General features: G+C 45.0%; 1 protein-coding gene across 1 annotated transcript in view; it reads left to right on the forward strand.

Annotated features, from left to right (window-relative positions):
- Positions 1–26,137, forward strand: part of PTPRG (protein tyrosine phosphatase receptor type G) — a 687,996-nt gene that overhangs the window by 580,310 nt on the left and 81,549 nt on the right. Inside the window, exons 17-18 of the mRNA XM_075321067.1 lie at positions 53–275; positions 662–753. Coding sequence (XP_075177182.1) covers positions 53–275; positions 662–753 — 315 coding nt within the window. The remainder of the gene's footprint in view (positions 1–52; positions 276–661; positions 754–26,137) is intronic.

Genomic DNA, 26,137 nt, shown 5'->3' on the forward strand with positions numbered 1-26,137 from the left:
GGGAGGAGGATCTGTGCGTAGGAAAAGGTCCATTGTTATGGGCTGCTCTCAGACAAGAAAAGACCCCTCCACCCCAGTCACAATAGCTCTCAGAGAGCTGGCTCATTACATATTCCGCTCCGGCCCCCGGCTGCTCAGCAGTGCACGGTGACGCTGCTCAGTCAAGCCTCATTCAACTTCACCATGCAAAAGCTGCTTGGATGTGTCCATGCCTGGCTGCTGAGTGCCTTCTCTATGATGAACAGCCTGTGCTCTCTGCTTTGCTTTAAGTACAGGTAACGACCGCTGCGTTTCTGACCGTCTCGTTGTCCGTCCCTTCTGGGTGTCGCTGTGTATTTGTCTTGTGGGGCCTTTCTTTTGCAGAATCCATGACTAAAGGCCCAGTGCTGGGTGTATGTGTCATATCTGCTGTGATTGGGTACTCGGGTGCCCACCCTGCCCCTGGCTTTGGTGGTGGTGCCCGCGTACCCCGCCATCGTAATCCGGAGCACCGGAAACCATCGGGTTATTTTGCTGCGTTGGGCCAAAGTTTTGAGAAGAATGTGGCCTGGGCGAGAAATAATGTAAATGTGTGGAGGGGTTCGGGAAGGGGCAGGGTGACGGCTCGTCAGGTCGGAGAGTTACTATCATGTCATTAATATTTATGTCTTCTCTTATGCAGGAAGTGTTTCCAGACCGCTCACTTCTACGTGGATGACAGCAGCTCGCCAAGAGTCGTCCCCAATGACAACATACCCATCATCCCCATTCCAGGTACAGTAAATACAAAATGCTTATGCTGTGTATAGCTGAGACTAACTGCTCGCGGTGTCTTGCATAGGACTGCGTCATCTATTTATATCATTGCATGTCTAACCTTTGGATCTTAAGAGTTGTCATAATGGTTCGACTCTGCAGCGATGATGAGGGGTCCCGCTTTACATAGGAATATCCTCAATCGGTGGTGGTCTGTAGATACAGAAGGAGCGGCTGCAGGACTAGAAAAGTGCGACGCTCCTTTGGTCCTTGATACTTCTTGGTCTTGTTTGGCGCCTACATGGACTATTATGGTGAATGGTAGATCAAGACTCCTCCGAATAAAATGTCCTGGGGTCCGAAGTTCTTCTACTTACTTTAATTGTAGAAAACGGTGGGGGTCTTCTCTGTCAGTTTGGACATTTAGGCCGGTTTCACACATCCGGCATTTCGCTGCTTTGCCAGATCCGGTACACTCCAGTACAATGGCATCACGGCAAGCTCCGGTCACATGACAACATGTAACCGGAACGTGCCACAATGCCATTGTACTGATTTGGATGTGTGAAACCAGTCTTAAAGATATCTTACAGATGTCGCCAATGAGCGGAAACCCTCTTAAAGAAAGAGGGAGCAAAGTTCAATTCGTCTGAGGCCTGCAATTTTGACTTAATGATTAGTGATGAGTGGGCACTACCATGCTCAGGTGCTCAGTACTGGTAACTAGTGATGAGCGGGCACTACCATGCTCAGGTGCTCAGTACTGGTAACTAGTGATGAGCGGGCACTACCATGCTCAGGTGCTCGGTACTGGTAATTAGTGATGAGCGGGCACTACCATGCTCGGGTGCTCAGTACTCGTAACTAGTGATGAGCGGGCACTACCATGCTCAGGTGCTCGGTACTGGTAATTAGTGATGAGCGGGCACTACCATGCTCGGGTGCTCAGTACTGGTAACTAGTGATGAGCGGGCACTACCATGCTCAGGTGCTCGGTACTGGTAATTAGTGATGAGCGGGCACTACCATGCTCAGGTGCTCAGTACTAGTAACTAGTGATGAGCGGGCACTACCATGCTCAGGTGCTCAATACTCGTAACGTGATGAGCGGGCACTACCATGCTCGGGTGCTCAGTACTCGTAACTAGTGATGAGCGGGCACTACCATGCTCAGGTGCTCGGTACTGGTAACTAGTGATGAGCGGGCACTACCATGCCCGGGTGCTCAGTACTCGTAACTAGTGATGAGCGGGCACTACCATGCTCGGGTGCTCTGTACTTGTAACTAGTGATGAGTGAGCACTACCATGCTCAGGTGCTCAGTACTGGTAACTAGTGATGAGCGGGCACTACCATGCTCAGGTGCTCGGTACTGGTAACTAGTGATGAGCGGGCACTACCATGCTCAGGTGCTCAGTACTGGTAACTAGTGATGAGCGGGCACTACCATGCTCAGGTGCTCTGTACTGGTAACTAGTGATGAGTGGGCACTACCATGCTCAGGTGCTCAGTACTGGTAACTAGTGATGAGTGGGCACTACCATGCTCAGGTGCTCGGTACTGGTAACTAGTGATGAGCGGGCACTACCATGCTCAGGTGCTCAGTACTAGTAACTAGTGATGAGCGGGCACTACCATGCTCAGGTGCTCAATACTCGTAACGTGATGAGCGGGCACTACCATGCTCGGGTGCTCAGTACTCGTAACTAGTGATGAGCGGGCACTACCATGCTCAGGTGCTCTGTACTCATAATAAGTTGCCCATTGACTTCTATTATACTTGGGTACTTGAGTCGTGCCCGTCCAAGCATCCAACTGCTCTTAACCAATACTGAGCACCTGAGCATGGTAGTGCCCGCTCATCACTAGTTACCAGTACTGAACACCTGAGCATGGTAGTGCCCGCTCATCACTAGTTACCAGTACTGAGCACCCGAGCATGGTAGTGCCCGCTCATCACTAGTTACTAGTACTGAGCACCTGAGCATGGTAGTGCCCGCTCATCACTAGTTACGAGTACTGAGCACCTGAGCATGGTAGTGCCCACTCATCACTAGTTACCAGTACTGAGCACCTGAGCATGGTAGTGCCCGCTCATCACTAGTTACCAGTACTGAGCACCTGAGCATGGTAGTGCCCGCTCATCACTAGTTACCAGTACTGATCACCTGAGCATGGTAATGCCCGCTCATCACTAGTTACCAGTACAGAGCACCTGAGCATGGTAGTGCCCGCTCATCACTAGTTACCAGTACTGAGCACCTGAGCATGGTAGTGCCCGCTCATCACTAGTTACCAGTACTGAGCACCTGAGCATGGTAGTGCCCGCTCATCACTAGTTACCAGTACTGATCACCTGAGCATGGTAGTGCCCGCTCATCACTAGTTACCAGTACTGAGCACCTGAGCATGGTAGTGCCCGCTCATCACTAGTTACCAGTACTGAGCACCCGAGCATGGTAGTGCCCGCTCATCACTAGTTACCAGTACTGAGCACTCGAGCATGGTAGTGCCCGCTCATCACTAGTTACCAGTACTGAGCACCTGAGCATGGTAGTGCCCGCTCATCACTAGTTACCAGTACTGAGCACCTGAGCATGGTAGTGCCCGCTCATCACTAGTTACCAGTACTGATCACCTGAGCATGGTAGTGCCCGCTCATCACTAGTTACGAGTACTGAGCACCCGAGCATGGTAGTGCCCGCTCATCACTAGTTACCAGTACTGAGCACCCGAGCATGGTAGTGCCCGCTCATCACTAGTTACAAGTACTGAGCACTCGAGCATGGTAGTGCCCGCTCATCACTAGTTACGAGTACTGAGCACCTGAGCATGGTAGTGCCCGCTCATCACTAGTTACCAGTACTGAGCACCCGAGCATGGTAGTGCCCGCTCATCACTAGTTACCAGTACTGAGCACCTGAGCATGGTAGTGCCCGCTCATCACTAGTTACCAGTACTGAGCACCCGAGCATGGTAGTGCCCGCTCATCACTAGTTACCAGTACTGAGCACCTGAGCATGGTAGTGCCCGCTCATCACTAGTTACCAGTACTGGTCACCTGAGCATGGTAGTGTCCGCCCATCACTAGTTACCAGTACTGAGCACCTGAGCATGGTAGTGTCCGCTCATCACTAGTTGCCAGTACTGAGCACCTGAGCATGGTAGTGCCCGCTCATCACTAGTTACCAGTACTGATCACCTGAGCATGGTAATGCCCGCTCATCACTAGTTACCAGTACTGAGCACCCGAGCATGGTAGTGCCCGCTCATCACTAGTTACCAGTACAGAGCACCCGAGCATGATAGTGCCCGCTCATCACTAGTTACCAGTACTGAGCACCCGAGCATGGTAGTGCCCGCTCATCACTAGTTACCAGTACTGATCACCTGAGCATGGTAGTGCCCGCTCATCACTAGTTACCAGTACTGAGCACCCGAGCATGATAGTGCCCCCTCATTACTAGTTACCAGTACTGAGCACCCGATCATGGTAGTGCCCGCTCATCACTAGTTACCAGTACTGAGCACCCGAGCATGGTAGTGCCCCCTCATTACTAGTTACCAGTACTGAGCACCCGATCATGGTAGTGCCCGCTCATCAGTATTAATGATCTTCCAGCCTAACATTGTTATTTATCACCCATCATTAAGCTGCATATAATATTGTTAAAGAGGTTTTTTGGGTTTCCAAAAACCCCACTCCCGGGTACAAACTTTACTTTACTTTACCTACCCGGCTACAACACTGAGCCTCTGCACTGCAGCCAATAACTGATCTCACCGACTCTGCCGGAATTGACAGCACGTGCCGCTGAGGTCACTGATTGGCTGCAGCACTGTCAACATGAAGTTAGTGCTTTAAACAACAGTAGACATTGGGAGCAGAGTGGGAGACTCAGAACCGGACCAGGGGAAGGTGAACAAAGCATAGAGAGGGATGGATAGAGAGAGGAATGGATAGAGAGAGGGATGGATGGAGAGTGGGATGGATGGAGAGTGGGATGGATGGAGAGTGGGATGGATGGAGAGTGGGATGGATGGAGAGTGGGATGGATGGAGAGTGGGATGGATGGAGAGTGGGATGGAGAGGGATGGCTCTAAAACTGCACCTGCAGGGTTTTTTTTAAACTGGAAACCCACTTTGCCACTTTGCTTCCTCTTCAGTTGATCTACTCTTCACAACTCTTGACCCAGGGGTGGAGATGGCTGCTTTAGTGGAGATCTCTCGATTCCTAGTCCATTATATAGGTAGAGGGAGCGGATCTATTTTGGGTGGAGTTACACTTTAAGAATTGGTTGCTATGGTGGTTTTGTCAATGCTTTTTAATGTATTTTCCGCGGCGGTTTTATAAAATGATAAAACAGTGTAGAGTCCGTGGAGTTGGTGTAGTCCTATCCCCTGCTTCAGTGCAGCACCTGCCCAATCCTATTTTCCAGATGAGCAGGGTCTGTCACCGGAGCATGCATCACTTCACCTCAATCCCATCATCTCGGCCCCTTGTTCTCTGCCGGTGAATTAAGATGCTTAGTGCCTCGTTCACAGCGGGATTGCCGTCCAGGTTGGCCGTTACTTGATCGCAGCCATATTGGAGTAGGGATTTTACATGACACCAATCCAAATTCCCGTTAATACTTTGTTAGTTCTGTAATTTACGGTGCAAACCCAGACGAGACCGGATTAAAATGCGCCAGATTTTTCACAGTGGTTCATGCCGTTTGATGAATCTAATTAAAGGATTGTCTACACGAACTTTCAACTTTTTAGAAAATTCCTGGAGGAAAGAAAGAAAAAACAAAGTTTCAAAGTGGCAATGGTAAGTTCTTGCCCTCCTTTCCCATTGTTTTCATTGAGTGGCTTACATGTGCCATACGTGCTAAAGGCAGAGTTTGGAGTTTTTGACAGTTGTATCCAGTCTAGGCAATCACCTGCAGTGATGGCAACAGCTGCAGACTTATACTGTGGAGAGTGTTGAGCAGACAGCAGATGGCGCTGTGTTAATTATTGCAGATCCTCTATGTATTGTATCACTTTTTGGTATCTTGTTTGGATCAGTTCTTTTGTTTTTTTTCTATCGTCCGAGTTGTTGATGGTGCAGGTGATGGTCGCTGTATGTTCCAAGTAAAACAGTTAACTCTGCCACAATGTCCGAGGGCTGAATGATTCTGCTGAAAGCTGAAATTTGAAACAGACTGATACTTTTTACATATGCAAACACATTGTAGTTAACTATTAGCTGTCACATAACTAGAGTTTGATGGGCCCCAATGCAATGTTTGGACCTAAGCCCCCCACAAACACCGACACTCGGGGTACAGGATAATGACGCTGACACTCAGGGTACGGGATAATGACTGGCACTTGGGTCTTTCCCTCAGTATGCAGGTTTCTCTTTATCTGAAATCCCTTTTTCTGTCAGTACCCAGCTTTCCTATCTTCTGGTATCCATCTTGTCCTTAGCACACAGCTTCCCTATGCTCTGCTATACATCTTTCCATCAGCACCCAGCTTTCCCATGCTCTGCTATACATCTTTCCCTCAGCACCCAGCTTTCCCATGCTCTGCTATATATCTTTCCATCAGCACCCAGCTTTCCCATGCTCTGCTATACATCTCTCAGCACCCAGCTTTCCCATGCTCTGCTATACATCTTTCTATCAGCACAAAGCTTTCTAATGCTCTGCTATACATCTTTCCATCAGCACCCAGCTTTCCCATGCTCTGCTATACATCTCTCAGCACCCAGCTTTCCCATACTCTGCTATACATCTTTCCATCAGCACAAAGCTTTCCCATGCTCTGCTATACATCTTTCCATCAGCACCCAGCTTTCCCATGCTCTGCTATACATCTTTCTATCAGCACAAAGCTTTCCCATGCTCTGCTATACATCTTTCTATCAGCACCCAGCTTTCCCATGCTGTGCTATACATCTTTCCATCAGCACCCAGCTTTCCCATGCTCTGCTATACATCTTTCCATCAGCACCCAGCCTTCCCATGCTCTGCTATACATCTTTCTATCAGCACAAAGCTTTCCCATGCTCTGCTATACATCTTTCCATCAGCACCCAGCTTTCCCATGCTGTGCTATACATCTTTCCATCAGCACCCAGCTTTCCCATGCTCTGCTATACATCTTTCCATCAGCACCCAGCCTTCCCATGCTCTGCTATACATCTTTCCATCAGCACCCAGCCTTCCCATGCTCTGCTATACATCTTTCCATCAGCACCCAGCTTTCCCATGCTCTGCTATACATCTTTCCATCAGCACCCAGCTTTCCCATGATATCAGAGCATGGGAAAGCTGGGTGCTGAGCGAAGATTTATAGCAGAGCATGTAAAAGCTAGGTGCTAAGGGAAAGAGCCTCTTTCCCTCAGCACAAAACTTTCCTATCCTTTTATCTTTGTCCCCCCTCGTATATAGCTCTCCAAATACTATAATGGCCCCCACATAGCCTTCCATATAGTTTAATGGGTCCCACATGACCCTTCATATATTAGAATGTACACCCTTAGTCTTCCATGTATTATAATGCATTTCCCATAGTCCTCCTTGTATAAGGTAACCCTTCAATTCTTATAAAGCACCTGCCATAGTACTCCATGTATTATAATTCACCCCATGGTTATCAATATTTTATGCTGCACCCCATAGTCCTCCATGTATTATAATGCACCCCCGTATTCCATGTATAAATTAACCCCGTTAGTTTTCCATATAATATAATACAGCCCCATAGTCCATATTGCATGATGCAGCCCCATAGTCCATATTGCATGATGCAGCCCCATAGTCCATATTGCATGATGCAGCCCCATAGTCCATATTGCATGATGCAGCCCCATAGTCCATATTGCATGATGCAGCCCCATAGTCCATATTGCATGATGCAGCCCCATAGTCCATATTGCATGATGCAGCCCCATAGTCCATATTGCATGATGCAGCCCCATAGTCCATATTGCATGATGCAGCCCCATAGTCCATATTGCATGATGCAGCCCCATAGTCCATATTGCATGATGCAGCCCCATAGTCCATATTGCATGATGCAGCCCCATTGTTCATTTTGCATGATGCCTATTTTTAGGGACAAAGGTGCTGGCTGTAGAATATTTTGTTCTGAAACGCTGTTGTCTCACAGAAAACATGCATATAAAATCTGGCCAGGGGCCACGCTATTTGGAAACTAGTCCATGAGGTTTGTCTCCGAGGTTCCTCCTGCTTCACATGACTGATAGGTCTCTCCTTAACCACGCAAATAAGAAGCATTTTGTCACTCAAGGGGAGCGGGAAGGGAGCAGCCGCCAGGGACCTCTTGAACTAGTGATGGGCAGTCCGGCTCTTTTTGGTGATCCGGTTCCCATGGCTCTGTTCACCAAAAAGAACCGGATCTTTCAGCTCGTTCTCGGCTCCTTATTAAATATGTGTTCACCGCAGAAAAAAAAGAGTTTTTGCTTGCATTTTTCATGCATTTGGGGTGGTAAAACATTTACGAAAACACTGAAAGAATTGACATGCTGCAGGTTATTTTCTGCACCAAGTCTGCAAGGGAAAAATAAGCAAAGTGTGCAATAAGATAGGCATGCAGTTTTGTGACATACAGTGGGGAAAAAATATTTAGTCAGACCCCAATTGTGCAAGTTCTCCCACTTATAAAGATGAGATTTGCCTGTAATTGACATCATAGGTTACCACAACTGTGAGAGACAAAATGAGAAAAATCCAGAAAATCACCGCGTCCGATTTGACAAGATTTTATGGTGGAAAATAAGTATTTGGTCAATGACAAAAGTTCATCTCAATATTTTGTTCTATCTCCTTTGTTGGCAATGACGGAGGTGAAACGTTTTCTGTAAGTCTTCATAATGTTGGCACACACTGGTGGTGGTATGTTGGCCCATTCCTCCAGTTGGCACACACTGTTGGTGGTATGTTGGCCCATTCCTCCAGTTGGCACACACTGATGGTGGTATGTTGGCCCATTCCTCCGGTTGGCACACACTGGTGGTGGTATGTTGGCCCATTCCTCCAGTTGGCACACACTGGTGGTGGTATGTTGGCCCATTCCTCCAGTTGGCACACTGGTGGTGGTATGTTGGCCCATTCCTCCAGTTGGCACACACTGGTGGTGGTATGTTGGCCCATTCCTCCGGTTGGCACACACTGTTGGTGGTATGTTGGCCCATTCCTCCGGTTGGCACACACTGTTGGTGGTATGTTGGCCCATTCCTCCAGTTGGCACACACTGTTGGTGGTATGTTGGCCCATTCCTCCAGTTGGCACACACTGTTGGTGGTATGTTGGTCCATTCCTCCATGCAGATCTCCTCTAGAGCAGTGATGTTTTGGGCCTGTCGCTGGCAACACGGACTTTCAACTCCCTCCAAAGGTTATCTATGGGGTTGAGATCTGGAGACTGGCTAGGGCACTACAGGACTTTCATATGCTTCTTACGAAGCCACTCCTTCGTTGCCCTGATGGTGTGCTTGGGATCATTATCATACTGAAAGACCCAGCCATGTTTCATCTTCAATGCCCTTGCTGATGGAAGGAGGTTTGCACTCCAAATCTCACGATACATGGCTCCATTCATTCTTTCATGTACACGGATTAGTCATCCTAGTCCCTTTGCAGAGAAACAGCCCCAACGCATTATGTTGCCACCCCCATGCTTCACAGTAGGTATGGTGTTCTTTGGATGCAACTCTGCATTCTGTCTCCTCCAAACACGACGAGTTGTGTTTCTACCAAACAGTTCTACTTTGGTTTCATCAGACCATATGACATTCTCCCAATACTCTTCTGGATAATCCAAATGCTCTCTAACAAACTTCAGACAGGCCTGGACATGTATTGGCTTAAGCAGGGGAACACATCTGGCACAGCAGGATCTGAGTCACTGGCAGCATAGTGTGTTACTGATGGTAGTCTTTGTTATGGTGGTCCCAGCTCTATGCAGGTCATTCATTACTTCCCCCCGTGTGGATCTGGGATTTTCACTCACAGTTCTTATGATGATTTTGACCCCATGGGGTGATATCTTGTGTGGAGACCCAGATCAAGGGAGATCATCAGTGGTTTTGTATGTCATCCATTTTCTTATTATTGCTCCCACAGTTGATTTCATCACACCAAGCTGCTTGCCTATTGCAGATTCAGTCTTCCCAGCCTGGTGCAGGGCTACAATTTTGTTTCTGGTGTCCTACGACAGCTCTTTGGTCTCCACCGTAGTGGAGTTTGGAGCGTGAGCGTTTGAGGTTGTGGACAGGTCATTTATACTGATAACAATTCAAACAGGAGCCATTACTACAGGTAATGAGTGGAGGACAGAGGAGCCTCTTAAAGAAGAAGTTACAGGTCTGTGAGAGCCAGGAATCTTGCATGTTTTTAGGTGACTAAATACTTATTTTCCCCCATAATTGGCAAATAAAATCTTGCCAAATCAGACGCGGTGATTCTCTGGATTTGTTTTCTCATTTTGTCTCTCGTAGTTGTGGTCACCTATGATGTCAATTACAGGCAAATCTCATCTTTATAAGGGGGAGAACTTGCACAATTGGGGGCTGAATACATTTTTTCCCCACTGTAACTGCACTCAAAAACGCTGTGTGTGCACACAGCCTAATGCTTCCCAGGCTTCAGGCAGCATGCGCCAGGTGTCAGGTCCCCTTTAGTCATATCCATAAGCTGCCTTCTTTTATTGGTAGTGAAATTGGCTTTTGTTACACAGTTTGTCCATTTGAAGAAGAAAAAAAAAACAAAACACCATTTTGGTTTGGATTTTATATATTCATTTCAATGGTGCGCTCAAGTATTCCGGTTCAGCCATTGGCCTGGAGTCCTTGTTGGTTTTTGGAGCTTTTCTGCAGCAAAAAAAACAACAACTCATAAAATTGCTTGTACAGGTTTGGAAAATATGCACGGATTTTAGCTGCAGATTTCACTTTGGAAATATGCTCATAAAATTCGTACTATATGTGCAATGTGTGCATCTAGCCAAAGGGGCCATCTTCCTCATTGAATATTATAGCCCTTTTATTTTGCAGATTGTTGGGGGTCCTGAATGACTGGACCCCAAACCGATCACATACAGATGGCTTAGGCTACTTTCACACATCAGTTTTTTGGCATCAGGCACAATCCGGCGTGTGCCTGATGCAACGGATACGGCACAGAATATGCAAAAACGGATGCGCCGGATCCTTTTTTGACGGATCAGGTGTACCGGATCCATCAAAAAAAGGATCCGGCGCATCCGTTTTTGCATCCGTTTCGTCCGGTTTTTTTTTTTCTTTGTTTCTTTTTTTGCTGGATCCGTTTTTGTTTTTTTTTCAATAAATTGGAGCATGCTCAGTTTGCAAAAATGGATCCAGCGGCTGCATCCGTTTTTGCATCCGTTTTTTTTTGTTTGTTTTTTTTATGCTGGATCCGTTATTTGTTTTTTTTTTTCATTAAATTGAGCATGCTCAGTTTGCAAAAATGGATCCAGCGGTCGCATCCGTTTTTTGCATCCGTTTCGCCCGTTTTTTGTTTTTTTTTTGCTGGATCCGTTTGTTTTTTTCAATAAATTGGAGCTTGCTCAGTTTGCAAAAATGGATCCAGCAGTCGCATCCATTTTTTGCATCTGTTTCGCCAGTTTTTTTATTTTTTTGCTGGATCCGTTTTGGTTTTTTTTTCAATAAATTGGAGCATGCTCAGTTTGCAAAAATGGATCCAGCGGTTGCATCCGTTGTTCGCCGCATTACGCCGGATCCATAGGCTTCCATTGTAAATTGCGCCGGATCCAACGCGATGCGGTTTATTGTCAGAGACAAAAAAACGTTACAAGAGACGTTCCATCCTGCTTGCCGCATTAGCCAATTACGATGGATCCGTGCTGCGCTAATACAAATCGATGGGGTTAAAACTGATCCGGCGCCGGATTGTGCCTGATGCAAAAAAAACCTTATACTGCAACTAGAATATTTTTGGATTTCCTAGGAAAAATAGATATTTTGTATAATAATAATCTGATATATTTGTAAATAGGTTTATATTTTAATAACCTGCAGAATAAATAGATAAGTGTAGGATTTACTAATGTTACAAAATGGTGCCGCCTAACAGATAAAAGCGATATCCTCTTTTGTGTTGTGTCTCTAATATTTTCTTGACTCTTTCAGTTCTTAATCAATGGTAGTTTTATATTTTTAAGCGTTTTTTTGTCTTTTAGGTAAACTGGAAATAATGTGATGATAATGCGTTCCCCGCCCTGCATTCATATCATTAAATATATGGGAATGGGCTAATTAGACGCTGCTGTTGGAACCCATGACAATGTTTTGACTCCCAGTCGTAATTAAAATTCTCACCGCCGTTCTCATTGACTAATCAATGTCGGCAGCTTGTATTGATTCCCCTCTCCTGCCTTTGTCTGTATAATCATACCTTAGCAGCGCCTGCTTGTATGGGAAATCAAAAGTTTAAAAAGGGAGGGAAAGAAAAAAAGGAAAAAAAAAAGTAAAAAGTAATTTCAGTCTCCATCTGAGCCGCGGCCGGGGCTTTTGATGTTTTTAAGTCGCCCCCTACAATACAATGTGGCGTCGCTCTAAGTGGGCGTTTTGTCTGAAGCTGGAAGTTGGGCTTCAGATGTCCTATCTTTTGTGCGATTTGGCTTTATAAAGTCCATGCTGCTACTTCATTAGTGGGAATTAATATTTAATGATGTTTAAATATTGCTGCCACGTAACCGCGAAGGATCAGAGAACGGATTTCCATTCCATGACTTATTTAAAAGGAATTTATTAATTGTTCAAGATTCGCATGCAGCATCCTGTCGTCAGCAGGTAATTCTGTAAATTATGGCACATAATGATGATTCAGATGGCCGAAGGGGAGGAGGGGATATTAAAGGAACAATAACCGGAATATCCAAGTAATGTAGCCTCTAATCTTATAATTTCTTATGTTGTAATTGGTGATGAGCGGGCACTACCATGCTCAGGTGCTCAGTACTGGTAACTAGTGATGAGCGGACACTACCATGCTCAGGTGCTCAGTACTGGTAACTAGTGATGAGCGGGCACTACCATGCTCAGGTGCTCAGTACTGGTAACTAGTGATGAGCGGGCACTACCATGCTCAGGTGCTCAGTACTGGTAACTAGTGATGAGCGGGCACTACCATGCTCAGGTGCTCTGTACTCTTAACTAGTGATGAGCGGGCACTACCATGCTCGGGTGCTCAGTACTGGTAACTAGTGATGAGCGGGCACTACCATGCTCAGGTGCTCAGTACTGGTAACTAGTAATGTGCGAGCACTACCATGCTCGGGTGCTCAGTACTTGTAACTAGTGATGAGCGAGCACTACCATGCTCAGGTGCTCAGTACTGGTAACTAGTGATGAGCGGACACTACCATGCTCGGGTGCTCAGTACTGGTAACTAGTGATGAGCGAGCACTACCATGCTCGGGTGCTCAGTACTGGTAACTAGTGATGAGCGGGCACTACCATGCTCGGGTGCTCAGTACTGGTAACTAGTGATGAGTGGGCACTACCATGCTCAGGGACGCGGTACTCATAATTTGCTTGTTCTGCCACTGGAACTTTTCAAAGGATACAAATGTGAAACGGGATAATCTCTTTAGATCCTGGCGTCTGTGGGTCTTGAAGATGAGTTAGTGTTATCCATGTATGCAAGGTTAACCTGTATAAAAGGTGTCGATTCGTATTGAATTGATGATGCCCTACAACTTTGTAATCCACATTTTTTCTCTATCTCTCGTTCCGTTTTCGAGATAAAAATGCTAACTCAGTTGTTTTCCACCAGGTGGCGCTATAGGTGGTTTCACTGCGTAGCGCATGGCTACTTTACTATACCTAGACACCACTTCTATGCCTATAGCTGCCGCCGCTCTCAAGTTAATGGTGGTGGACGGGCTATGGGTAGACACACTGTATACAGTATTCTAGAACGCAGTATATAAGAGCTCATTGGTGGTGGCCGCAGCTTATAGTCACCAAACCTGGTGACAGGTTCCTTTCAAATAAAAGGGGACGTTACAAGTGTGAGACATGTAATAACTGACAGTCTTCTCTCCTAATCCTTATGTCTCGCACAATTTACATCCTCTTTCATCTAGAATAGGCTCTACACTGTGTTCCAAATTATTATGCAAAATATTTTTTCATATTTTCCTAAATTGTCTTTATTGCAGTCATTGTTATTTTCCAGTCATCTACTATTCGAGTATAATTGAAATGTTTTTGATCACTGCCTATGTAAACAGTATATTTTTAAAAATAATAAACACTCAAAATGCATGTTCCAAATTATTATGCACAGCAGTTTTCAACCTTTTTGTTTTTATTTTGACAAACAAAATGGTCAATTGGGACATTATAAGCATTATCAGCTTATTACAAAATGAAATCAAACAAGTCAAAACTTAATTCTAGTTTATGTTACATTTGCACATAGGACCCCTTGTTTGAAAGAAGCTTCTGAACTCTCTCGTCCATTAAATTTGTCAGTTTTTGGATGGTTTCAATTGTTTTGCATGTGGACAGAATACCCTCCCAGAGCTGTTGCTTAGATGTGAACTGCCTCCCGCCATCATAGACACTCCTTTTGATGATGCTCCAGAGGTTCTCAATGGGGTTGAGGTCAGGGGAAGATGGTGGCCACACCATAAGTTTGTCCTCTTTTATGCCCATAGCAGCCAGAGATGCAGATGTGTTATTTGCAGCATGAGACGGTGCATTATCATGCATGAAAATGATCTTGCTGCGGAATGCACGGTTCTTCCTCCTGAACCATGGCAGGAAGTGTTGTTTTAGAAACTCCACATAGATTATGGAGTTCATCTTTACCCCTTCAGGGATCCTAAAGTGGCCGACAATCTCCCCATGATTCCAGCCCAAAACATTACTCCACCTCCTCCTTGTTGGCGCCTTAGCCTTGTTTTCATGGGGTGTCCATCACCCAGCCATCCTCCACTCCATCCATCTGGACCATCGAGCGTTGCATGGCACTCATCGGTGAATAAAACAGTTTGGAAGTCAGTCTTCATGTATGGTTTGGCCACTGGAGCCGTTTCTGCTTGTGTGCAGTGGATAGAGGTGGTCGACAGGATGGCTTACGCACAGCTGCAAACCTCTGAAGGACCCTGCATCTTGTTGTTCGGGGGACGTTGGAGGCACCAGCAGCTTCAAAAACCTGTCTGCTGCTATGACCAGGCATTTTAGCAGCTGCTCTTTTAAGCTGACGCAATTGCCTGTTGGAAAGAGTCCTCAATTTCTCCTTATTAGCACGCACACGCCTGTGCTGTGAATCAGCTACATACTTCTTGATTGTGCGATGATCACAATGAGGTGTCTTGGCAATGTTGATTGTAGTCATGCCTTCACCTAAATACTCCACAATTTGTTGCTTCTCAGCAGCCGACACATCCTTTTTCTTTCCCATTTTGGCAAAAAATGTATTCTGCTTAATAATGTGGAACAGCCTTCTTAAGTCGTCTTACCTTTATTTGGACACACCTAACGCCAAACTAATGTGCACAGGTATCTGCAATTGCTTTCAGTGATATAAAGAGCCCTGACACCATCACCAGCAATGATATAAAGTGATATCAAGAGCCCTGACACCATCACCAGCAATGATATAAAGTGATATCAAGAGCCCGGACACCATCACCAGCAATGATATAAAGTGATATCAAGAGCCCTGACACCATCACCAGCAATGATATAAAGTGATATCAAGAGCCCTGACACCATCACCAGCAATGATATACAGTGATATAAAGAGCCCTGACACCATCACCAGCAATGATATAAAGTGATATAAAGATCCCTGACATCATCACCAGCAATGATATAAAGTGATATAAAGAGCCCTGACACCATCACTAGCAATGATATAAAGATCACTGACACCATCACCAGCAATGATATAAAGTGATATAAAGAGCCCGGACACACATCACCAGCAATGATATAAAGTGATATAAAAATCCCTGACACCATCACCAGCAATGATATAAAGTGATATAAAGATCCCTGACATCATCACCAGCAATGATATAAAGTGATATCAAGAGCCCTGACACCATCACCAGCAATGATATAAAGATCACTGACACCATCCCCAGCAATGATATAAAGTGATATAAAGATCCCTGACACCATCACCAGCAATGATATAAAGTGATATAAAGATCCCTGACATAATCACCAGCAATGATATAAAGTGATATCAAGAGCCCTGACACCATCACCAGCAATGATATAAAGATCACTGACACCATCACCAGCAATGATATAAAGTGATATAAAGATCCCTGACACCATCACCAGCAATGATATAAAGTGATATCAAGAGCCCTGACACCATCACCAGCAATGATATAAAGTGATATAAAGAGCCCTGACACCATCATCAGCAATGATATAAAGATCACTGACACCATCACCAGCAATGATATAAAGTGATATAAAGATCCCTGACACCATCACCAGCAATGATATAAAGTGATATAAAGATCCGTGACATAATCACCAGCAGTGATATAAAGTGATATCAAGAGCCCTGACACCATCACCAGCAATGATATAAAGTGATATAAAGAGCCCTGACACCATCATCAGCAATGATATAAAGATCACTGACACCATCACCAGCAATGATATAAAGTGATATAAAGATCCCTGACACCATCACCAGCAATGATATAAAGTGATATAAAGATCCCTGACATCATCACCAGCAATGATATAAAGTGATATAAAGATCCCTGACATAATCACCAGCAATGATATAAAGTGATATAAAGATCCCTGACATCATCACCAGCAATGATATAAAGATCACTGACACCATCACCAGCAATGATATAAAGTGATATAAAGAGCCCGGACACACATCACCAGCAATGATATAAAGTGATATCAAGAGCCCAGACACACATCACCAGCAATGAGTATAAATGACGAACAAAAAATGTCTAACCTTATCACTCCTAAACTCTTTCTGCATAATAATTTGGAACACCGTGTAGACGTAGATTCTCGGGGAAATCTTTGTCCCGCTCATGGATTTTAATGGTTAATATACCTTTTTATGGAATTCTCTGGAATAAAACATCAGGTCGCAGACATCAAGGTATCATTTCAGTCCACTTCCTATGACCTGCATGACCATGTAGATGGCTTAGGAGGCTTGATCCTACCGACAGATTCCCTTTAAGCCCTGATATGCTGTATTTTTTGCTTTTTCTATGGTTCCGTGGAGTCGGTTTGCGACCGCGCGAGAGAATTCATTCCTTGTGCAGAATCTGGATAAATCTCCAGCGATGTAACATCACATTGGATTACTGTCCCGCGGCCGGCTTGTTATGCCGCATATTTCCCGCACACGACGTCTCTTACTGACGTTGGAAAGGATCATGGGTAGGATTTGTTCTAGCAGATGTGATGTTCCGTCTTTCCTGCTCGCTATTGCACCCGCTCCAGTATTTCCTTGCCGTAGTTAAATGGAACAGATTGTAACGCTGATTGAAAGCCGGACCCTAGAAACCATTAAAAAGCCGAAAATAAAGCCCAATCCAATTTCCTCTGGTTCCAATATGTTTCCCATCACTGAGTAAAAGGACTTTCTACACGACCTTAACCTTCTGCCGCTATTTCCAGACAGCACAAAACATTCTCAAAACATTTTCGGTTTGCTATTCTGGTGCCAGGATCGCCCGGTCGCCTACTCCAAAAAGTTATAGTTTATTAAAAGTTTTTGGAGTGGAAAATAGGAACAAACTAGATCTTCTGTAACATGACCATCCTATATAGCAGTAGGGCCATTCAGGAACCAGTACAAAGGGAATCTGTCAGCAGGTTTTTGCTACCTGCTCTGAGACCAGTATAATGTAGGTGAAGAGATCCTGAATCCAACGATGTATCACTTAGATTACTGTGTGCAGCTGTTGTGATACAATCAAGGTTTTTAGATGTAAGCGAAGAGATCCTGAATCCAACGATGTATCACTTAGATTACTGTGTGCAGCTGTTGTGACACAATCAGGGTTTTTAGATGTAAACGAAGAGATCCTGAATCCAACGATGTATCACTTAATTAGTGTGTGCAGCGAAGAAATCCTGAATCCAATGATGTATTACTTAGATTACTGTGTGCAGCTGTTGTGACACAGGGTTTCTAGATGTAAGCCAAGAGATCCTGAATCCAATGATGTATCACTTAGATTGCGGTGTGCAGCTGTTGTGACACAATCAAGGTTTTTAATGTAAGCCAAGAGATCCTGAATCCAACGATGTATCACTTAGATTGCTGTGTGCACCTGTTGTGACATAATCAGGGTTTCTAGATGTAAGCCAAGAGATCCTGAATCCAATGATGTATCACTTAGATTGCGGTGTGCAGCTGTTGTGACACAATCAAGGTTTTTAATGTAAGCCAAGAGATCCTGAATCCAACGATGTATCACTTAGATTGCTGTGTGCACCTGTTGTGACATAATCAGGGTTTCTAGATGTAAGCCAAGAGATCCTGAATCCAATGATGTATCACTTAGATTGCTGTGTGCAGCTGTTGTGACACAGGATTTTTAGATGTGACGAGATCCTGAATCCAATGATGTATCACTTAGATTACTGTGTGCAGCCATTGTGGCACAATCAAGATTTTTAGATGAAAGCGACGAGATCCTGAATCCAACGATGCATCACTTAGATTACTGTGTGCAGCCATTGTGGCACAATCAAGGTTTTTAGATGTAAGGGAAGAGATCCTGAATCCAATGCTGTATCACTTAGATTCCTGTGTGCAGCTGTTGTGACACAATCAAGGTTTTTAATGTAAGCCAAGAGATCCTGAATCCAACGATGTATCACTTATATTACTGTGTGCAGCTGTTGTGACATAGATTTTTTAGATGTAAGCGAAGAGATCCTGAATCCAATGATGTATCACTTAGATTACTGTGTGCAGCCATTGTGGCACAATCAAGATTTTTAGATGAAAGCGACGAGATCCTGATTCCAACGATGCATCACTTAGATTACTGTGTGCAGCTATTGTGACACAATCAAGGGTTTTTTTTAGATGTAAGCGAAGAGATCCTGAATCCAATGATGTATCACTTGGAATACTGTGTGTAGCTGTTGTGACACAATCAGGATTTTTAGATGTAAGCTAAGAGATCCTGAATCTAACGATGTATTACTTAGATTACTGTGTGCAGCTGTTGTGACACAATCAAGGTTTTTAGATGTAGCGGAGCTCAGAAAGCTAGCCCCGCCCACACACTAGCTTTCTGTGTACATTGTATATGGACTGTGAGCTGCTTATCAGTGATGGTGGTGTGGTTGGACTAGAAGGCACACAGGCAGCTAGTCCGGCAGCAATAATCTCCTGTTTATAAAACACTCATTGTATTGAAACCACAGCACATAGCCTAATAAGTGACATATTACTAGAATCACAATGTCAGCCCTACTGCATGCTGCACTCAGATTACATAACAAAAACTTGGTGACAGATTCCGTATAAATTTATCACATTGACTCTTCATTAAGGATGAGCGAACCCGAAGTTCGGTGATCATACCATACACAGATTTTACACAAAAACAGAGTTTGGGTTCGGAATGTGAATGCTTTGCATATGTTAACCACTCATGTGAGCATCGCTGTGCTCGGGTACGCCCAATGCTCTGCACATCTCTAGTTGTGACACAATCAGGGTTTTTAGATGTAGCCAAGCTCAGAAAGCTAACCCCGCCCACAACACAGCTCTCTGTGTACATTTTATATGGACAGTGAGCTGCTTATCAGTGATGGTGGTGTGGTTAGACTACAAGGCGCACAGGCAGCTAGTCCGGCAGCAATAATCGCCTGTTGATAAAACACTCATTGTATGGAAAGCATAGTACACAGCCTAATAAGTGACATATCACTGGATCAAGGTCTTGGTCCATACTGCATGCTGCCCTTATATAGCATAACAAAAATCTGCTGAAAGATTCCCTTTAAATGTATCACATTGACTCTCATCAGAGATGAGCAAGCCAGAAGTTCGGTGTTTGTACCAAACACAGACTTTACAAAAAAAAAGTTTGGATTTTTGAGTTTGGGTGCTTTACGCATCAACACCACTCGCACAAGCATCAGTGTGCTCGGGTGCGCTCAGTGCTTTGTAAATCTCTAGTTGTGACACAATTAGGGTTTTTCGATGTAGCAGAGCTCAGAAAGCTAACCCTGCCCACAACACAACTCTCTGTGTAGATTGTATATGGACAGTGAGCTGCTAATCAGTGCTGGCAGTGTGGTTGGACTAGAAGGCACGCAGGCAGTTACTCCGGCAGCAATAATCTCCTGCTGATAAAAAGCTCAATGTATTGAAACCATAGCACACAGCCTAATAAATGACACGTCGCTGGATTCACGGTGTCAGCCCCTACTGCATGCTGCCTGCAGCTTACATAACCAAAACTTGCTGACAGATTCCCTATCCATCGTCGTTTCTGCAATACATTTTTCTCATACCCCCTTCATTTGCTAAAAAAATATCTAAGGACTCTTTTCCGCTTTTTTCCAATCAATTTTTATAATTAATTTAAATTAGTGTTCAAATCCTTCTGCCGTTTACCTCTGTGATAATGAATACGGATTGTGATCTCATCTAGATAAATATTTAACTAGTGACCATTATCTTCTTCCTTTTTCGACGCTGGAAGCCAAAGTGCAAGTGGCGCACATCAATGCCCGCCCCCGGCACGCCGGCCCGGTGTGGATAGGATTTGCTTGACCCATTTACTTACGTCGTCGTCCTGCAAAACCCACACTCACAATCTGCCACAAGTTCCCTACATAGCGAAAAGTCCCATTAAATTCCTAATGAGACCCATAATAGTATTAAAAGAAAAAAAATCAGTCCACAGCAGTGTGAGGATTCCGGAGTAATAACGAGAGTAAAGAAAACTAAAAATATAAAATACTGCAACAACTGCAATGAAGGGATATTACAGAGGAGTGGATACATTGTACATTTTTGCATATAGTGCTTAAAGACAACCAACCACCAGGATTTTCCTATATAAACTAAAGCCAGTGCTATACTGGTGCTGTCATGCTGATTCTATACATATCTTGAGTTGTGAGATCGGATGTATAGTTTTTGAGATACAGGCAAGTAAAGTTTGTGAAATGCACTGTTATTTGATTGATAGCAGCTACAGAATATCTAATAGGTGGGTTGGGTTTTAATAGTTATTCCCGCCCCTCTCCTTTCTCCCCCTCTCCTTTCTCCCTTGTCCTTCCTCCCCCCATCCTTCCTCCCCCCGTCCTTCCTCCCCCCGTCCTTCCTCCCCCCGTCCTTCCTCCCCCCGTCCTTCCTCCCCCCGTCCTTCCTCCCCCCGTCCTTCCTCCCCCCGTCCTTCCTCCCCCCGTCCTTCCTCCCCCGTCCTTCCTCCCCCCGTCGTTCCTCCCCCTTGTCCTTCTTCCTCCCCCCGTCCTTCCTCCCCTTGTCCTTCTTCTTGCCCCCTTGTCCTTCTTCCTCCCCCCATTGTCCTTCTTTCTCCTCCCCCCATTGTCCTTCTTTCTCCTCCCCCTTGTCCTTCTTTCTCCCCCCCCCTTGTCCTTCTTCCTCCCCCCTTGTCCTTCTTCCTCCCCCCTTGTCCTTCTTCCTCCCCCCTGTCCTTCTTCCTCCCCCCTTGTCCTTCTTCCTCCCCCCTTGTCCTTCTTCCTCCCCCCCTTGTCCTTCTTCCTCCCCCCCTTGTCCTTCTTCCTCCACCCCCTTGTCCTTCTTCCTCCACCCCCTTGCCCTTCTTCCTCCCCCCTTTGTCCTTCTTCCTCCCCCCCTTGTCCTTCTTCCTCCCCCCCTTGTTCTTCTTCCTCCACCCCTTGTTCTTCTTCCTCCACCCCTTGTCCTTCTTCCTCCCCCCTTGTCCTTCTTCCTCCCCCTTGTCCTTCTTCCTCCCCCCTGTCCTTCTTCCTCCCCCCCTTGTCCTTCTTCCTCCCCCTTGTCCTTCTTCCTCCCCCTTGTCCTTCTTCCTCCCCCCCTGTCCTTCTTCCTCCCCCCCTGTCCTTCTTCCTCCCCCCTGTCCTTCTTCCTCCCCCCTTGTCCTTCTTCCTCCCCCCTTGTCCTTCTTCCTCCCCCCTTGTCCTTCTTCCTCCCCCCTTGTCCTTCTTCCTCCCCCCTTGTCCTTCTTCCTCCCCCCTTGTCCTTCTTCCTCCCCCCTTGTCCTTCTTCCTCCCCCCTTGTCCTTCTCCCCCCCCCCTGTCCTTCTTCCCCCCCCCCTTGTCCTTCTTCCTCCCCCCTTGTCCTTCTTCCTCCCCCCTTGTCCTTCTTCCTTCCCCCTTGTCCTTCTTCCTCCCCCCTTGTCCTTCCTCCCCCCTTGTCCTTCTTCCTCCCCCCTTGTCTTTCCTTCCCCCCCCTTGTCCTTCTTCCTCCCCCCCCTCGTCCTTCTTCCTCCCCCCTTGTCCTTTCTCCCCTGTCCTTTCCAGTCCATCCCCTCGTTGCCCCCCCTCTTCGTCCGTCCCCCCCCGTCGCCCCCCCCCCATCCTTTCCCTTCCTCTTCTTTCCTCCCTCCTCCCCCTGTAATAATAGAGATGGGGAGGGGAAGGACAGGCAGCAGACAGAGGGGGAATAACTAGCAAAACCCGACCCACCTATTAGATATTCTGTAGCACCTATCAATCAAATAACAGTGCATTTCACATACTTTACTTGCCTGTATTTCAGAAACTATACATCCGATCTCACAACTACAGGTATGTATAGAATCAGTAGGATATGGCCAGTATAGCACTGGCTTTAGTTATATAGGAAAATCCTAGTGGCTGGACCTCTTTAAAGGTGGCCTCACACAATGGATAGCTGTTGACGAAATGCTTATTCGGCTGACCAACCCCACCTTTGACATGCATGTGTTTTTATATGGGGAGAAGAGCCGGAGCGGCTGCCAGATACCTCAACAAATGGTTATTTCCATAGAGGAATAAAGGATTGGGCATGTAAAGCCAGAATACCCTATTCTTATCTCCCCCCCCCTCCCCATCGGAGAACACACTGAAAGCCCTTATATATGTGTTTTGTGGCCGACTTTCATGCCTCAAAGCAGCGCTCTAGCATTGGGGGTTTTTTTTTAGCGATGGGAATGGCTCTTTAAATTCCCTTCCTCTGGTGGTATACGCACACTGTGGCGTTTTTCGGCGTTGCTCCTGTCCCGTGACGCCATCTTGCGCCCGTAATTTCTAATTTCCTGGAAGGCAGAAGTCACATCAGAAGGATTTTTTACAAGTCTATGAGAGCCACAATGAGGCTCGTATAGACTTGGGTTGAATTGTCTGCCATTGCTGCTTTTGCCTCATGCGGACACGATTTGTGTCCTTCATGTGCGTCTCAGCTAATGTCAGCTCCAGAAGACACGAAGAGTCTCCAAAAAGACTAATATTTTTAAAAATGTGCTAATTTCTAACAATAAACTCTGTGATGCTTTAAGATGTCTTCATATGGCTCAGGACGACCCCATCCACTTCTATGGTTATTCTAAAATCCTACGGCTGTGTGGCGCCACCATAGGCCTGTGTGCGTAAACGTCACTTTCAATCGGTTGGAACCAAAGATGATAGAACCATTCCTCACCTTTTTTTAAAGGGAAGAGATCACCTGAAAATAATCTATTGTTTAAATCAGATTTTTGTGATACATGGACTTGAAAAATAATTGGCAGTGTTCTTTTTTTAAATTGATCTTTATTTAAAAATAAAAAAATATTTACAATTCTCACACTGGCCACATGGGCTTTTTTTTTTTTTTCACTCCTATATCCTGCTCTTTCATGAAGAGTTTACAGCAGGTTCCTTATCATCAGAGCCTGGATAAAACTAACATAACACCTTTTATAGACAGCTGATAATATAGCATCCATGAGTCACAATAGGGGATATCACAGCTCACCTCCTCCTCCTGGACAATGATTGATATCACCTCTATATACAGTATATAACGCAGTATTCACCATTCACAATAGGTGATATTACAGCTCACCACCTCCTCCTCTTGTACAATGTCGGATCACCTCTCTGTATACACTAGATAACACAGGATCCACCATTCACAATAATGTCATAACTCACCACCTTCTCCTCCTGTAAAATGACTGATAACACCTATATAAAGCAGATAACACCAGATCCACCAATCACAATAGGTGATGTCACAGCTCACCACCTCCTCCTGCACAATGATTGATAACATCTCCATATACAATAGATGACACAGGATCCGCTATTCATAATAATGTCACAGCTCACCTCCTCCTCCTGTATAATGAATAACCTCTGTATATAGTAAATTACACAGGATCCACCATTCACAATAGGGGATGTCACAGCTCACCTCCTCCTCCTGTATAATGAATTACACCTGTGTACAGTAGATAACACAGGATCCACCATTCACAGTAGGAGATATCACAACTCACCACCTCCTCTTCCTGTAAAATGACTGATAACACCTGTATTTAAAGCAGATAACACTGGATCCAACACCCCTGTATAAAGCAGATAACACCAGATCCACCAATCACAATAGGTGATGTCACAGCTCACCTTCTCCTCCTGTACAATGACTGATCACATCTCCATATAGAATAGATGACACAGGATACACTATTCATAATAGGTGATGTCACAGCTCACCGCCTCCTGTGCAATGATTGATATCACCTATATATACAGTAGATAACACAGGATCCACCATTCACAATAGGTGATGTCTCAACTCACTTCCTCCCCCTCCTGTACAATGACTGATAACCCCTCTGTATACAGCAGATAACACAGGATCCACATTTCACAATAGGTGATGTTACAGCTCACCTCCTCCTCCTGTACAATAATTGATATCCCTTCTATATACAGTAGATGACACATTATCCACCATTCATAATAGATATCACAACTCACTTCCTCCTCCTGTACAATGAATGATCATCTCTATACACTGCTGATGACACACTATCTACCAAACACAACAGGAACACTCGCAGCCGGCTCTACTCTCCCCCACTTTTCACAATTACCTTTTCACATGTTTCTTAGATACTTCAGTACTATAGCTAGGATTCGACCATTGTGGCTATGTACATGTGTTGTTTCCTGAAACAGTAGGAAGTTAGAATTTAAGAAAGCCCCAGCGGCTGGTGTGAAAGTTGAAAGTTTTCGGTTTATATTTTAACACGTATTGCGAGAAAAAAAAAGCAATGGCAAGAATGAAAAATAAATAAAACATTTAACACAAAAGCTGGATTAAACTGTGGGTTGTTGCTGATGATCGCTTCGCTTTTAAAGGGGAAAAAAAAATCGTTAAATGTTCATTTAATGAATACACCTCAAATACATCCCCTCCATCGGGAGGAAACAACAGATGCATTATTGACTTGTAAAAAGGCTGAACGCTACAAACGGATATTAGTTTTGTTTCTCATATTAAAAAAGCCTAAAAGAGTCTCAGAACGCCGCACTCAATACTCGCTGCAACGTACGGCCGCAACATACGTGTCTGCTATGGAAGTGCTAAGTGCGGCATTAACCTCAGAAAACTGTAATAATTGCCTAAAACTCTATTAAAGGATTTTTTACTCCATAAGTATCACTGAGGAGCGTACAACTGATTAGCTCGTGAGACGAGAGACGCTCAGAAGGAAGTCATTGGCTTTCCCATTACCGAGCTCACTGACTGATGCTCAGTCAACTCATTGTGCAGCCAGTGCAACACAAAGGATATAATCTGCAGCCAGAAATGCATACATTGAAGAGAAATGAATGTATTACCCAAAAGCTGTCCGTATCTTATAATATGAAGAAAAAACAAAAAGCCAGCACCAAATGTGCACTTCAGCACTAAACATTCCAAACTGTACTTATTATAAAAATTTTTTGAGATTTTTGGCAAAAAATTGCAATTTCTTGAGCTGCCTCGCCACGTCACGGCAAATCTCATTAGAGGCAGTCCTACACTAAAATATTTTTATAAATACAGTAGATAACACAGGATCCACCATTCACAGTAGGAGATATCACAACTCACCACCTCCTCTTCCTGTAAAATGACTGATAACACCTGTATTTAAAGCAGATAACACTGGATCCAACACCCCTGTATAAAGCAGATAACACCAGATCCACCAATCACAATAGGTGATGTCACAGCTCACCTTCTCCTCCTGTACAATGACTGATCACATCTCCATATAGAATAGATGACACAGGATACACTATTCATAATAGGTGATGTCACAGCTCACCGCCTCCTGTGCAATGATTGATATCACCTATATATACAGTAGATAACACAGGATCCACCATTCACAATAGGTGATGTCTCAACTCACTTCC

This window comes from Anomaloglossus baeobatrachus, chromosome 8 (genome assembly GCF_048569485.1).
Source record: "Anomaloglossus baeobatrachus isolate aAnoBae1 chromosome 8, aAnoBae1.hap1, whole genome shotgun sequence".
Classification (NCBI taxonomy): Eukaryota; Metazoa; Chordata; class Amphibia; order Anura; family Aromobatidae; genus Anomaloglossus; species Anomaloglossus baeobatrachus.